The 12861-nt window shown below is 38.2% G+C and overlaps 1 protein-coding gene across 1 annotated transcript in view; it reads left to right on the plus strand.

Moving 5' to 3' along the window:
• Positions 1 to 12861, plus strand: part of STXBP6 (syntaxin binding protein 6) — a 272187-nt gene that overhangs the window by 76819 nt on the left and 182507 nt on the right. Inside the window, exon 2 of the mRNA XM_056133326.1 lies at positions 11887 to 12072. Coding sequence (XP_055989301.1) covers positions 11919 to 12072 — 154 coding nt within the window. The 5' untranslated portion in view covers positions 11887 to 11918. The remainder of the gene's footprint in view (positions 1 to 11886; positions 12073 to 12861) is intronic.

Genomic DNA, 12861 nt, shown 5'->3' on the forward strand with positions numbered 1-12861 from the left:
TCTTTCCTTTAAAATATTAAACATCACGATCAGCATTGCTGTGCTATTTTTTTGCATTGCTTCGAAACTTTGTGTTTAAAGAAGCAAGTGCAGACTGACTGTACTTGGGATATTGGACTCACCAGGTCCAGGTGCCAGGAATAGAGAAACATTTGCTCAAAGAAAGAATACCTTTTCCTGCTTATAAAAAATGCCTCTACACCATAATTGTTCATAGTGTTTGCTCTCCTTTCTCACAGTTATTATAAGGTGGGAGTCTATCTGATTTTCACCTTGAGGGACCCTTGTACCATGTTTGGTTTTGAGTTGAAAGTAGAGTAAGACAAGCCAATAACAGGATCTCAATAAAATATATTTCAGTACAGTCTTCAGTTTTGGGAGAAAAATATATTTGAAAATTAAATTTTAAGTGAAAATTAAATTGTTTAGTGAGTGGAACTAGTGGAATAACAATATTTTCTGAAGAATCTTCAACTATTGCTTGTTTCTCAAAGTCCATAGATAATCATACAAAACCTATGGCAAATTTTTATCGAAAGTTATATCTTTATGTGTACAAACACAAACATATAAGTGCAATTAATTTATTTTCTTTTGTAATCTTGCTTTTACTTTACATTGTGTCATAGTCATTTTTAAAAGTATTTTTTAAAAGTCATTGCATAGATCTTTCTTGTGATGATTAAATTTCATTAATCATTATTATTGCAATTAAATTTTATTTTATATTTGGATCTCATTATGGTAATAATCATACCTTACCTGTCATTAATAAAACTGCTGAAGAAATTCTGTGCTAATATATTTTGGAATATACATGATATACGTAAAGCTTACTTATGTAATTTCCCTCCTTACACTTTATAGAAACACTGTGGTTTACAAAGTTGTTCACAATGTTATAGACATTCAATATTCCAACACCAATCCCACACCATTATTACCTTCCTCCACCCACTGTCTCTAATTTTCCCAGCCACTCCTTAAGCTTGTCCCCATAACAGGCCCACAATAATTTATTTTGTATTATTTGTTATAAATTAATTGCTGACAGAATAATAAAAAAATTTTTTTTCTTAAATGAAAATTAGTGTAACTTATTATATCTCACCATGAGGACATTAAGTCATTGTATGAGGGATTACTAAAATGCTATTTACAGGTTAAGCCTTCTGTGTTACTGCTCGGTTAGTCAAGATTAGTTGCCTTTCTATGTTACATTCATCCAATCTGGTGTGCTACTACTGGCTTACCACTGTTGTAGATTTTGGAGATGTCACACAGCCACAAATGTGGCTGCATGCTCCAAGGAAGCCCAGAATTGTTAACTGGGTGGTACAGCTGAAGTTAAATTTTTAACTGTGCAGTGGGTTTGGGGTATGAATATGACTGCTGGTGCTTCTGGAAGTACAGGGAGGTGAGGGGAGGTAACCCAACCCTATCCTGAGAAAGCCTGGAGATGTCAGTTGCAGAGATGCTCATACTTGAATTTTTAGCAGATTAATTTCTGGGTGAGGATTGGTTCTGAGACAATGGTGGCTGGCCTGAGGCATGGTGGTGATTTGGGAGCATGGAAACAAGTGACTGACTGCTGGAGCTCTGTTTGGATGGACCCTGGAATGGCTTCTTCCCTTCCAAATGCCCTGGATGTCTCAGATGCCATGAGTTTTTTTTTTTTTAATTTTTTTAATAGTGAATCACCATGAGGTACAATTGTAGACTTAGAAACTTTTGTGCTTGTGTTTCAGTTATACAATGATCAAGTACCTATCCTTCCACCAGTGCCCATTCTCCATCACCAGTGATCCCAGTATCCCACCCACCCACTCCCAACCCCCCACCCCCCACCTCTGTGGTAGGGCGTTCCCTTTTGTTCTCTCTCTCCTTTTGGATGTTGTGGTTTGCAATAGAGGTATTGAGTGGCCACAGTGTTCGGTCTATAGTCTACTTTCAGCACAGATGCCATGAGTTTTAAAGGCTCATAATATTCTAATAAGTGGGTGGGATAGAGCTTATTTAACTTTAAGAAAGACTAAGTGTTGATAAATATTTTGGTTATCTATAATGATTCCTCCTAAAAATGAAAAAGATATTACCATACATCTCTATTATACCCAGTTGTATATGCTCACACTATTTTTTCTAGTAATAGAGTTGCTGATTTTAAGAGTTTTTGTTAAAAATACTAATTTCTGTAAAAAATATCCTAACTTCTGCATAATCCTTAGACTAATATGGAGGCTGGAGATATTGTATTAAAAACAATATTGTTGGAACTAGGGAGAGAGCTCAAAGGGCTAGAGCACATGGTTTGTGGGAGTGATAGGGGACATGGTTCTTTCCTATGATTGTGGGAGTGATAGGGGACATGGTTCTTTCCTATGATCCCTCAGTCCCTTCAGTACAATAATAACCCCAAGTGCAAAAAAGCTTTGGGTGTGGCCCAAAAATAAACATATAAAATGGCATAGCTTGCCACTGAAAGAATAGGCACAACTGACTAAGCACATGCTTTGCTTGTGGAATGCTCAGGTTCAGACTCCACATATGATACCTGAATATGGAGCTGGAGCCTCTGAGTGCCACCGGGTATGCCCCTCTCCCCAAAAACTCCTTCCAAAATAAAAACCTAAATAATATAACATAATCTTAAAGCAAAATATTGGAAGATACATTCAGTAGCTATTTCACTGTATACTTGGGTTTACGTATAGAGGTGCTTAGTAAATTAAGAGATATATAGATTTTAGGAACTTATTACCAGGGAGTCAAGGAATGTCTGTCATGTGCTTTGAAAAATATATTCTAATTCATTGATTGAATAAATAAATTGTTAAATACAGAGGAATAACCCCCCAAATAATGTTTTTTAACCTGACTATATAGAGCTAAATAAAGCAAGATCATTAAACTAAGTTGGGCTCTGCTCCCCTCCCGTAGGTCCCCAGAATCTCTGCCTAAGAGAGACCTGGTTTCCCAGTTGAGATTGATGTGCAGCTTTCCTTGCAATTCCTTTTTGTCTATCACTGTCCACTGTCATGTCACTGTCCTCCCATTGTTCAACGATTTGCTCGAGTGGGCCCAGTAACGTCCCCATTGGAGACTTAGTTGTTACTGTGTTTAGCATATCGAATACGTCACGGGTAGCTTGCCAGGCTCTGCCGTGCAGGCGAGATACTCTCGGTAGCTTGCTGAGCTCTCCGAGAGGGGCGGAGGAATCGAACTCAGGTCAGCCATGTTGGCTGTGTGCAAGGCAAACGCCCTACCGCTGTGCTATCACTCCAGCCCTTTTGTCTATCACCAAATAATTTTTTTAGCAGAGTATAAACGATATTTAGCTTTCATTAATTAAAATTTTTATTCTTCCTCTTTGGAATTTTCTAACTGTTGTGGGAATATTTTTAGAGGAATTTTTTTTTTTTGGTATAACATTGATTTAGTTCCAATTACTGTAAATCTTGTGAAGTCCTAAGTACGGATTCCTCATCTCCCCTTCCTGCCTGATGTCACAGTTTATAGAAAAACCTCTACACATAGATGATTTAGTAAATCGACTAAAAAGAATCTACTACAAGTAGAGATTGTTCTTTAAAACTTTGGATAGTACCATCAGATTAAATTTGTCTATCTATTCAAAATGACATGTATTTTATTCCTTATTAGATTATACTACAGGAACTTTGAATTAAGAGTAATAGTGGAAGACCAAAGATGTTGTTCAGTAGTAGAATGCCTGCCTTACATGCACAATCCCTATTCTGTTCCCAATACTACAAAACAAAAAATTAGGAGAAAGTAGTAATGAAAATATATAGAAAAATTCTTAGTGTGTTTAAATTCTTGTCTGATTATTTTATGTGCGTAACTACAAGTTTGTGTGGTAAGGTCTTTATCTTGAGACCAGTGTCACCCAAGAGTAAAGTTGTTTAGGTAGAAATTTTGCTTGTTTAAAACATTAATCCTTTCTTACTTGAACAAACTTTTATTAAATATCTAATTTGACTACAAAGTATCCTCACTGGTCTTAGTATAAAACTAGAACAAAAGCTTTAAAAAATGATCTCATTACACAACAAATATCATGTTTTTTGACTACCAGGTGAAGTTTTTGATTTTGAAGTAAAACTAACATTTTAGTATAGTTTTGTGTTTAATGAACATATAATCAGATCTTACATATATAGTGTATAGTATATATACACTATATAGTGTATAGTATATATACACTATATATAGTGTAGAATGTATGGGAAGCAGTTTAAAGTTCTCTACTTTCAGTGTTTATGACCATTCTTTGTCAAGGTGATTGTATTTCTTGGATAAGACTTTAGGTAGGGATGGAGAAGAAATAGTTAAGTAAAGTTTGAAGCATTTCCTAAAGTGAGTGATTTCCCTCCCACCCCTCCCTCCTATGCTGGAATTACTCAGGGGACAATAGCAACCTGGGGTACAAGCCCAGAGTAATTGTGTTTTTATTGTTTGTTTGTTTCTGAAAAGAAGTGCCTAACATGTTTGGGAACATGTGCTTTAGTATAGAGGAACACTTGAAAGAAAGATGAGCAAGTTGAGACTTGTACAAATAAGAGAACAGTTGAGAGCAAGATAAGAGCCCATGTCAGACATCAAACTCATTCAGGCCTGGGATACTGAGATCCAGAATCATAGCAGGTGATGTGTGTGAATGGAAAGGAACTGGCAGAGTCCTGAAGTATTAGTAGAATTCACAGGGCATGGTGTTTAGTTGGTTGTTGTTGGGGTTGGAGGGAAATGGTGAGTCTAGATTAAGTCTCAAGTACTTAATAAGAAACTGCATATCTGGACTTAAAGTAGGAAAGCAATTGGAGACAAATGCAATAATCAGCACCATCAAATTTAAAAGACTGGAGTTGATGTTCCCTTTGTAGAATTTAAAACAGTAAGTGACAATGCAAATAAATCCAATTTTAGAGAACAACCTATTTCTTTTATATCTAAGTTATTTGATGTCCTCTCACCAACGTTACTATATACCTGAGAAGACTGATTGATATTTTTCCCAAAAGTCATATAGGATGATATCACTTTTGCCTTGTTAATCTGAACTTGATATAAATTCCTAATCCAGGGATGAATCACATTTAATTTGTCTGGAAGGGTGATTAAGATTACTTACTAACAAAAATATAATTGTCAGGCAGTCCAGATACTTGTGTTGGTATAGTTAGTGTCACCAAGTGATCAGAAGATTATGAATTTAATATGGGATCTGAACTCAGAAATTAATGGGGTTTGATGAATTAGCTATCTGATAATATGAAGCTGAATAGCTGGCTCCTCTCTAGGGGATGTTCATGCCTCTCCAGTGAAAAATATTTAGGCCTATCTGTAGTTAGATAGAATTATCAGCATGGTGATGAATGCCACTCAGTTTTAATTATCTGGAGTCTTTACCACTCCCCTTTGTCTCCTGGCCACAGAGGACATGTGTCAGTTGCAATATTAGAAACCAAAAATGTTAGTATTGGAATACAAAAGCATCTTACATCTATACCTCTTTATTTGATTTCATCTGTTTCATCTCTGATGTTATTTTCAGAGTTTTCAACTCTTACACTAAGGATAATATTATCCTTTGGCTTCTTGGATGGTGAAGGGCTTTCTTGCTATTATAATGAACTCAGCATGCCAAATCATATAAATCAAAGATAATCACTTCTATGATATCACGTATGGAATCTGGAAAAGTGCAGTTTCATAAAAACAGTAAAATAATTGCCAGGGAATGGGAGAGTTGGGGGACAGATAGCTGCTGTTTAAGAGTACAAACTTGTTATGACTAATATATTAACCCTAACCCTAGAGAGCTAATGCACTGTGCAATTACTATAGACAACATTTTTCTGGTTTCTTTTTTTTTTTTTTTTTTTGGTTTTGGGTCACAGCCAGTGTTGCTCGGGACTTATTCCTAGTTCTGCATTCAGGGATCACCCCTGGTGGGGCTAGACCATATGTGGTGCCAGGGATTGAATGAAACCTGACTGGCCATGTGCAAGGCAAGTGCCCCTACCCACTGTTCTATCTCTCCAACCCCAATATAGACAACAAAAGTATAAGCATCAAACTCGCTTGGATATTAGCACTTAATGATTCAACCGTTAAAAAGTAAGGGTATTTATATAAATTGATAGAGGGGCTAATTACTGCTCTAATGGCAGCCATTCTACAATATATAAATATAACCAATGAACATTTTGTATGCCTTAAATTTATATGATGTTATATGTCAGTTTTAAACATAACATGAGGCTGACACCTAAGAATAGTGGATACACGGGACAGGAAGATTGCTCCATAGCTGGAAGCCTGCCTCATGAGCAAAGGGGAGAAGGCAGCTGGAATAGAGAAGGGATCACTAAGAAAATGATGGCTTGAGGAAACGGTCCGGTTGGGATATGTGTGCTGAAAGCAGATAAAGGACCAAACATGATAACCTCTCAGTGTCTGTATTGCAAACCATAATACCCAAAAGTAGAGAGAGAGTATGGGGAATATTGTCTGCCATGGAGGCAGGGGGAGGGTGAGACAGGGGGTATAACGGGGATACTGGTGGTGGGGAATGTGCACTGGTGGAGGGATGGGTGTTTGATCATTGTGTGATTGTAACCCAGACATGAAAGCTTGTAACTATCTCACGGTGATTCAATAAAATTTTTTAAAAAATTAAATACCAAGAAACACGATAAACTACAGTAATAATCAGTGAAAAAAAGAAGTGGGTTAGGTGACTTAAAGTGAGAAAGAAGAATGAGAGAAAGGCTTGAAGAAGATCAAAATTGTGATTAGTTTGTACAACTACCACTTAAGGCAGCCAGCTGCTTTGACTTGCAAATCATATTGTAGGTTGATTTCTTGGATGGAAAAAACCTGGTAATTATAGCCTATGGAAGCTGTGGACAAGGAAGAGAAAAAAAAAAGTTCCCCAGCATTGTAAGTGGGGGGGGGGGGGGGGGGGAAGAATATTCCCTTTACCTCTCTGGGTACCTCTCTGAAACTTCTGTTACAAAAGATTAGCAAGAGACATAAAATGAGGTTTTGTAACACATGAATATGTGGGGGAAGTTCAGGGGAAAACAAGTAACTTCCCTGCATGGCTTAGAATTCAGAAAGAATACTCTCTTGGTTATGGGGCATAGGGCAAGAAGGACGTGGGCATCTTAGAGGAGAGAATGTGATTTTCAGAAATGATTAATGGCACCTTAGATGAATTGATAGGGGAAGATTGATTGTAACCAAGATTTTCTGAGTATTATGTGAGCTTTATCTCCTCTCCTGGAAAGAGTCTGTCCTCCCTGGATGATGGGGCTCCTGGAGAGGGCACTTGTGACAGCTAGGGTTCTTCGGGAGACAGTGTCATTTGAACAATAGGTTTTCAGAGAAAGCCTCTTTATATTTTGCTGGGTTTTTTATTTTAGATGCCTTTAGCTCAGTCTGCTTCAGTGCTATATTTGGGGGTGACCTGTTCTACTTGCTGACCTTCAGGGTGATGAAGGGTGAAGTAACTTTGGTACATCGCTGCTGTTGCATTCATCTTGCTGCCTTACAGTGGGGGTCCCAGAACTGGGTTAGTCATTGATTTGTCAGCATAAGTTGTAAGAATTGATAAAACTTTGGGGGAACCCAGAGAAATAATCCTGTATACCATCTTCCTGTATCTCTCCTAAGAATGTATTCCTTTCCAACCCCATAGTTCCTTGACTTTTAGAGCAGTGCAAGTAAGGCTGCAGAGAAGAATAATTAAAGAGTTGCTTAATATACAGGTCTCCAGATTTTGATTGGGTGGATATGATGGAGGATCCCCTTATCCTCATTGTGGGATCTAGGGGGTATTTAGGAAGTCTGGGGTCCCTATTTATGATGCACACAGGTTTAGCTCGAGGGCCTGAGGATGTGATGCTCTTTGGGTCCTGAAATTGTGCATATACTCTGGCCACCCCATTGGTGCAAGGAGCCTCCAGTGATGGTCTATGTGGTGCTGGGTATCAGTCCTTGGTTGGATGCATGCTTAGCACACACCTTAGCGATTGGACTATCTCCTGGCCCCAGGAGTCTGTATGGTTTTTTTTAAAGCTCTCCATGCTGAACTCAGTTTGCAGTCAGATTTGGGAGATGCCCTTTGAAGGTTATAGCCATGAAGCAGCATTTGACGTTCTGCTTCTTTGTTTTCTAATCCATTGTACATTCCTGTTTCCAAGGCATCTGATACATGCCTTGGAAACATATATGAGTGAGCAGGTGTGTACAGCCACACATGTCTGAAATATTTTTCTGACTATTTCATGTAGAATAAGTCTGATAATTTTCTAGAAGTGAGTTTTCTAAGGGTTTGCCTGTAAGTTCCTCATATCTTTTAACAGTACAAAGCTTTCCAAATAATTGGTAATTTATCTCTCTGAAGGACTTTATACCAATTTATCTCTTTAGAGGGCTTGATCTGAGCTGATGCTTTCATATAAAACTGAGGCTTTCATAAATATGATTGAATGTCTATTTATAACAAGTACTTCTGTATGGATGGTTACATTTGCTCAGTTTTTATAAGTTCAGAGCCATGGTCACGGTCCTCCCGTTGTTCATCGATTTGCTCAAGCGGGCCCAGTAACATTGTGAGACTTGTTGTTACTGTGTTTGGCATATCGAATACGTCACGGGTAACTTGCCAGGCTTTGCTGTGCGGGCGAGATACTCTTGGTAGCTTGCCGGGCTCTCCGAGAGGGGCAGAGGAATCGAACTCAGGTCGGCCATGTTGGCTGCTTGCAAGTCAAATGCCCTACCCGCTGTGCTATTGCTCCAACCCAAGTTCAGAGTATCTTTCACTTTTGTCACATTGTAGGAAACTTAGAAATTTTTCTGCTTAAAAATATTTTTATGGGGCCAGAGCAATAGTACAGTGGGTAGGGTATTTTCCTTGCATGCGGCCCACACAGGTTCAATCTTTAGCACCCCATCTGGTTGTCCAAGACCACCAGGAGTGATCCGTGAGCACAGACTCAGGAGTAGTAAGCCCTGAGCACTGCTATGTATGTCTCCAGAACAAAGAAAAACCCTCAGTGTTTCATGATTCAGGCACTGAATCAGTGACTTGCACACATCCATCTTACTTAATTCTTTCAACACGTCCAATGAGGCAGGCAAAGGTATCTTTATGTTTTAGTTAGTATAGCAGGGGGTTGGAATTTTGAGAGGTTTACTCTGTCACACACAAGCCTGAAGTCTTAGAGCTGAAATTCAAAACCAGGTTGGTTTGATTTTAAAACTTGCCCTGAATGAAGCTGGGTTTTTTAGTTTTGTGACTGTTCTTAGCCATTAACTATTAGTAACTTAAATATATATATATATATGTCTTTTCCATTTTTTATATTCTAAAAAGGGATCAGAATCTCCTATGAATTTGATAAAATACTCATGTCCTCCTTTTTTTTTCTTCCCCTGACAGACTGTTAGCATTAACCACAGTTTTAGAAACATGTGAATCTGAAATGGAAAAGCAAAAGCCATATGATGGTTAGGACTGTGTTGGCTGGAGGATCCCTAAGTAGTTTGAGAATATGAGTGGTTTGTTTGTTTCTTAGGGACCCACACCTGGCAATATTCAGGTCTTACTCCTGGTCCTAGGCTCTGGGATCATCACAGGCAGTGCTCTATGTGTGGTGTCTGGGATCAAACTCAGTTTGGCTTCTTGCAAAGTGACACACATGCTATACTATCTTTCCACTCAGGAAATATGACTTTTGACATTACTTATAGGATGTTTGAGACCATTGGCCACCCCCCACTTTCTTTCAAAACAAAATCTCATCTTTTCTAACAGTAGGGCCAGAAAAGAAATAGTAATCATAAGTTTTCTCTTTTTAAGAAAATGTCCCTCTTAGTTATAATAGTCTGCCTAGGAAGATTATGGGACAAATCATAGTGGAGGAATTTTTTTTCTGTTAATGTCTCAACAACTGCAGGGCAAATAGTTGGTATTACATTGAAGCTGAGGCCCTACAATGGTGTCATTTTGTTCTTAACCAAGTAGGAAGAACTGAGTTAGTGGCAGTGATGAAATGCTACGTTCAGGGCCCAAATAGACCTGGGCATAGAACTCTAAATATAAATAGTAATAAAAAGCCAGTTATACTTGGTACTTCTCAGAAAATATATTCAATTGCTGACTTGAAACTAGGAGAAACTTAACCAGAGGGATACTTTAAAGAAGATATCTCTTACTTAATGTGGCCCAGTTACAGGTGAATTATAAGAGTGGTAGCATTGAATTAGGAAGAATGCCCTGTGATCGTGTTATAAATAATCTGGATTTAAGTAAAAACTTCAGTGTAGTCAGTAGTCAACTCTTAAGAGAACAGGAACCCTATATTTGTTCTCGCATCTTAAAATGCTGAACATAGAGATGGTATATAGTGGATGATTACTAATTGACTCAGTCTTACACATTATGAGCAATTCTTTGAGCTGCTGTTAAGCCGTGTAGCTGTGCTGCTGTCATATGAGGATCTCTCAATACTTTATCCTAGTGGTTTTCAACTGATGATATGCAGACTCGTGCCAGTCTTCAGATATGAAGTTAAAAACCACTGGTCTGCAGTGGTTATTATTTGCTGGCCAGCATGTGTACAGGTGCTAGTCCTGAGGCATAAAAAAAAGGTTGAAAACAAGCGCTCGAAGTTGTTATCATCTTTCTGGCCAACTATAGTTAGTATCCCTCAGCATATTTAGTTCTGATTAGTTAATTGCTTGAACACATGTCTGGTTTCAGCATAGTGATTTAGGCATAGTCTGTGACTTGGATGACAGAATATAAAATGTCTATCCAAGTTGCTGTTGAGCTTCACGGATGATAAGGTTCTTGAGCACAATAGATACACATATGCACATGTAGCAGAATGAAATCATCAGGAAAGTACAACATTTAGAAAATGAAATATAGCACGTGATGGTATATGTGTATTTTGGAAGTGGGGGTGCACTCCTTGTGAGTCAGCAGCATACTGCTTTATCTTAATTATCAGGAACACACTGCCAGTTAACTACCAGAGCAAAACATGTGGGAACTTCTGGGTAACATTTACAGAATATTTAACCATTAGTCAGACACGTTTTTAGAAATTTGTGTTCACTTTAGTTGAAGGAAAATGTAGAGAGCTTAGCAAGTGTCCAGAGCATGGCAGCGGAGATGCAAAGGAGAACCAGAAAATAGTACCCAGGGAAAATTGCTAATAAATAAGGATTAAGTTATTTATCTGGATGTGGGACTTAGCCAGATCCAGAACAGCTGATTTAATCAACAGAAAGTTGATTAAGTAAATGGTCTTTTGTTGTACATATAGTTGTTATGTATGTATGGAAGATGATATAATTATTTCCATTATAAAGATAGTTCGGAAAATGGATTCACATTAGAGTTAAAGGATATTGTGAAGGGATAGACAGAACTTCTTGACTTTAAGGATATTGAAAAGGAAAAACTTCTCAACTGGAAATGTGAAACCATGTTCCTTACAGAATTAGGAATAAGGATGGGTACCACTTGCCAGTTAGAATTAGGTGCAGCTGGATAGAGCTTGACCAACTTTCTAGAGCCAATTTCATGCTGCTCGTCTCTCATTGTTGTTTGACATTTTTAAGGTCATCAGTATTTCACAACTGTTTGTGTAGTTTTTTAGACTTATTAAAAATGCGAATGCCTTGCTTCTGATAATTGTGTAATGCATTTTAAGTAAGTGGAAGTTCAACTGCAAATAGAAAACTTTTTCACCAGAAAGTGAAAATTCTTTTTTTTTTAAATCAGAATTCTTTCATAGACTCTTATGGTATTGCTGATTCCAACTTGCCTTTTTCCTTTTTTAGAAAACTCACTTTGTGTACCCCTTGCTTCAACAATGAGTGCCAAATCTGCCATCAGCAAAGAAATTTTTGCACCTCTCGATGAAAGGATGCTGGGTGCTGTCCAAGTCAAGAGGAGGACCAAGAAAAAGATTCCATTCTTGGCAACAGGGGGTCAAGGCGAATATTTGACTTACATCTGCCTATCAGGTAAGAAAAATGAGATAGTAATATTATTAAAACCTCTTCTATTTCTGTACAGTTCTTTTTCAGGAGGGTTGTATACCTGTAATAAGTATCTCTGCTCTTCTTTTCCTCCTATTTCTCTGGTCTTCTTGAAAACCTTGTCTATTTGTGACATTGCTCTTTCTGAGGTTGTTCTGTATGGAAAAGGTAATGAATGACATTCGCTTTTAGCATACTGCCCCATTCAGCAGGAGCTTCAGTGCAGGGCTTAGTAGGCACATTTCTTAATTACTGTTTTCCCTCACTAGGGTATTGACAGAAAGTGGGCCATCCTCTGGGATGTTTGTTTCATAGCAAGACCTCATATTTGGTTGCTTGTCATCTCTAACTGCCTGAGATTCAACAAAAGTTCTTTGTAACAGTTGCCTATCACCAGTAATGGTTTGCCTGAAGATAAATATGGATGTGTCATGGAATGTGAGAAAGTAGACTCAACTCACCAGTTACTGTGGTACCTGACAGCTGTTTCTTGTCAAGAACAAGCCTCTGTTCTATTAAGCTTAGAATTTTGTTTGGATTTTTTTCCCTCTGTGATTGTAGGAAATCTGAGTTACTGTAGATTCATAGTGAGGTGTTATGTTTGTTTGTTTGTTTTGCCTCACTTGGCAATGCTCAGGGGTTGACTCCTGACTCTGCACTCATGAATTGCTCCTAGCGGTGGTCTGAGGACCGTATGGGCTGCTGGGAATTGAACCTCGGTAAGCCTCATGCAAAGCAAACACCCTACCTAACTGGTGTTCGGGGGACCGCATG

Source organism: Sorex fumeus, unplaced genomic scaffold (genome assembly GCF_029834395.1).
Source record: "Sorex fumeus unplaced genomic scaffold, SorFum_2.1 ptg000098l, whole genome shotgun sequence".
In the NCBI taxonomy this organism is placed as follows: domain Eukaryota; kingdom Metazoa; phylum Chordata; class Mammalia; order Eulipotyphla; family Soricidae; genus Sorex; species Sorex fumeus.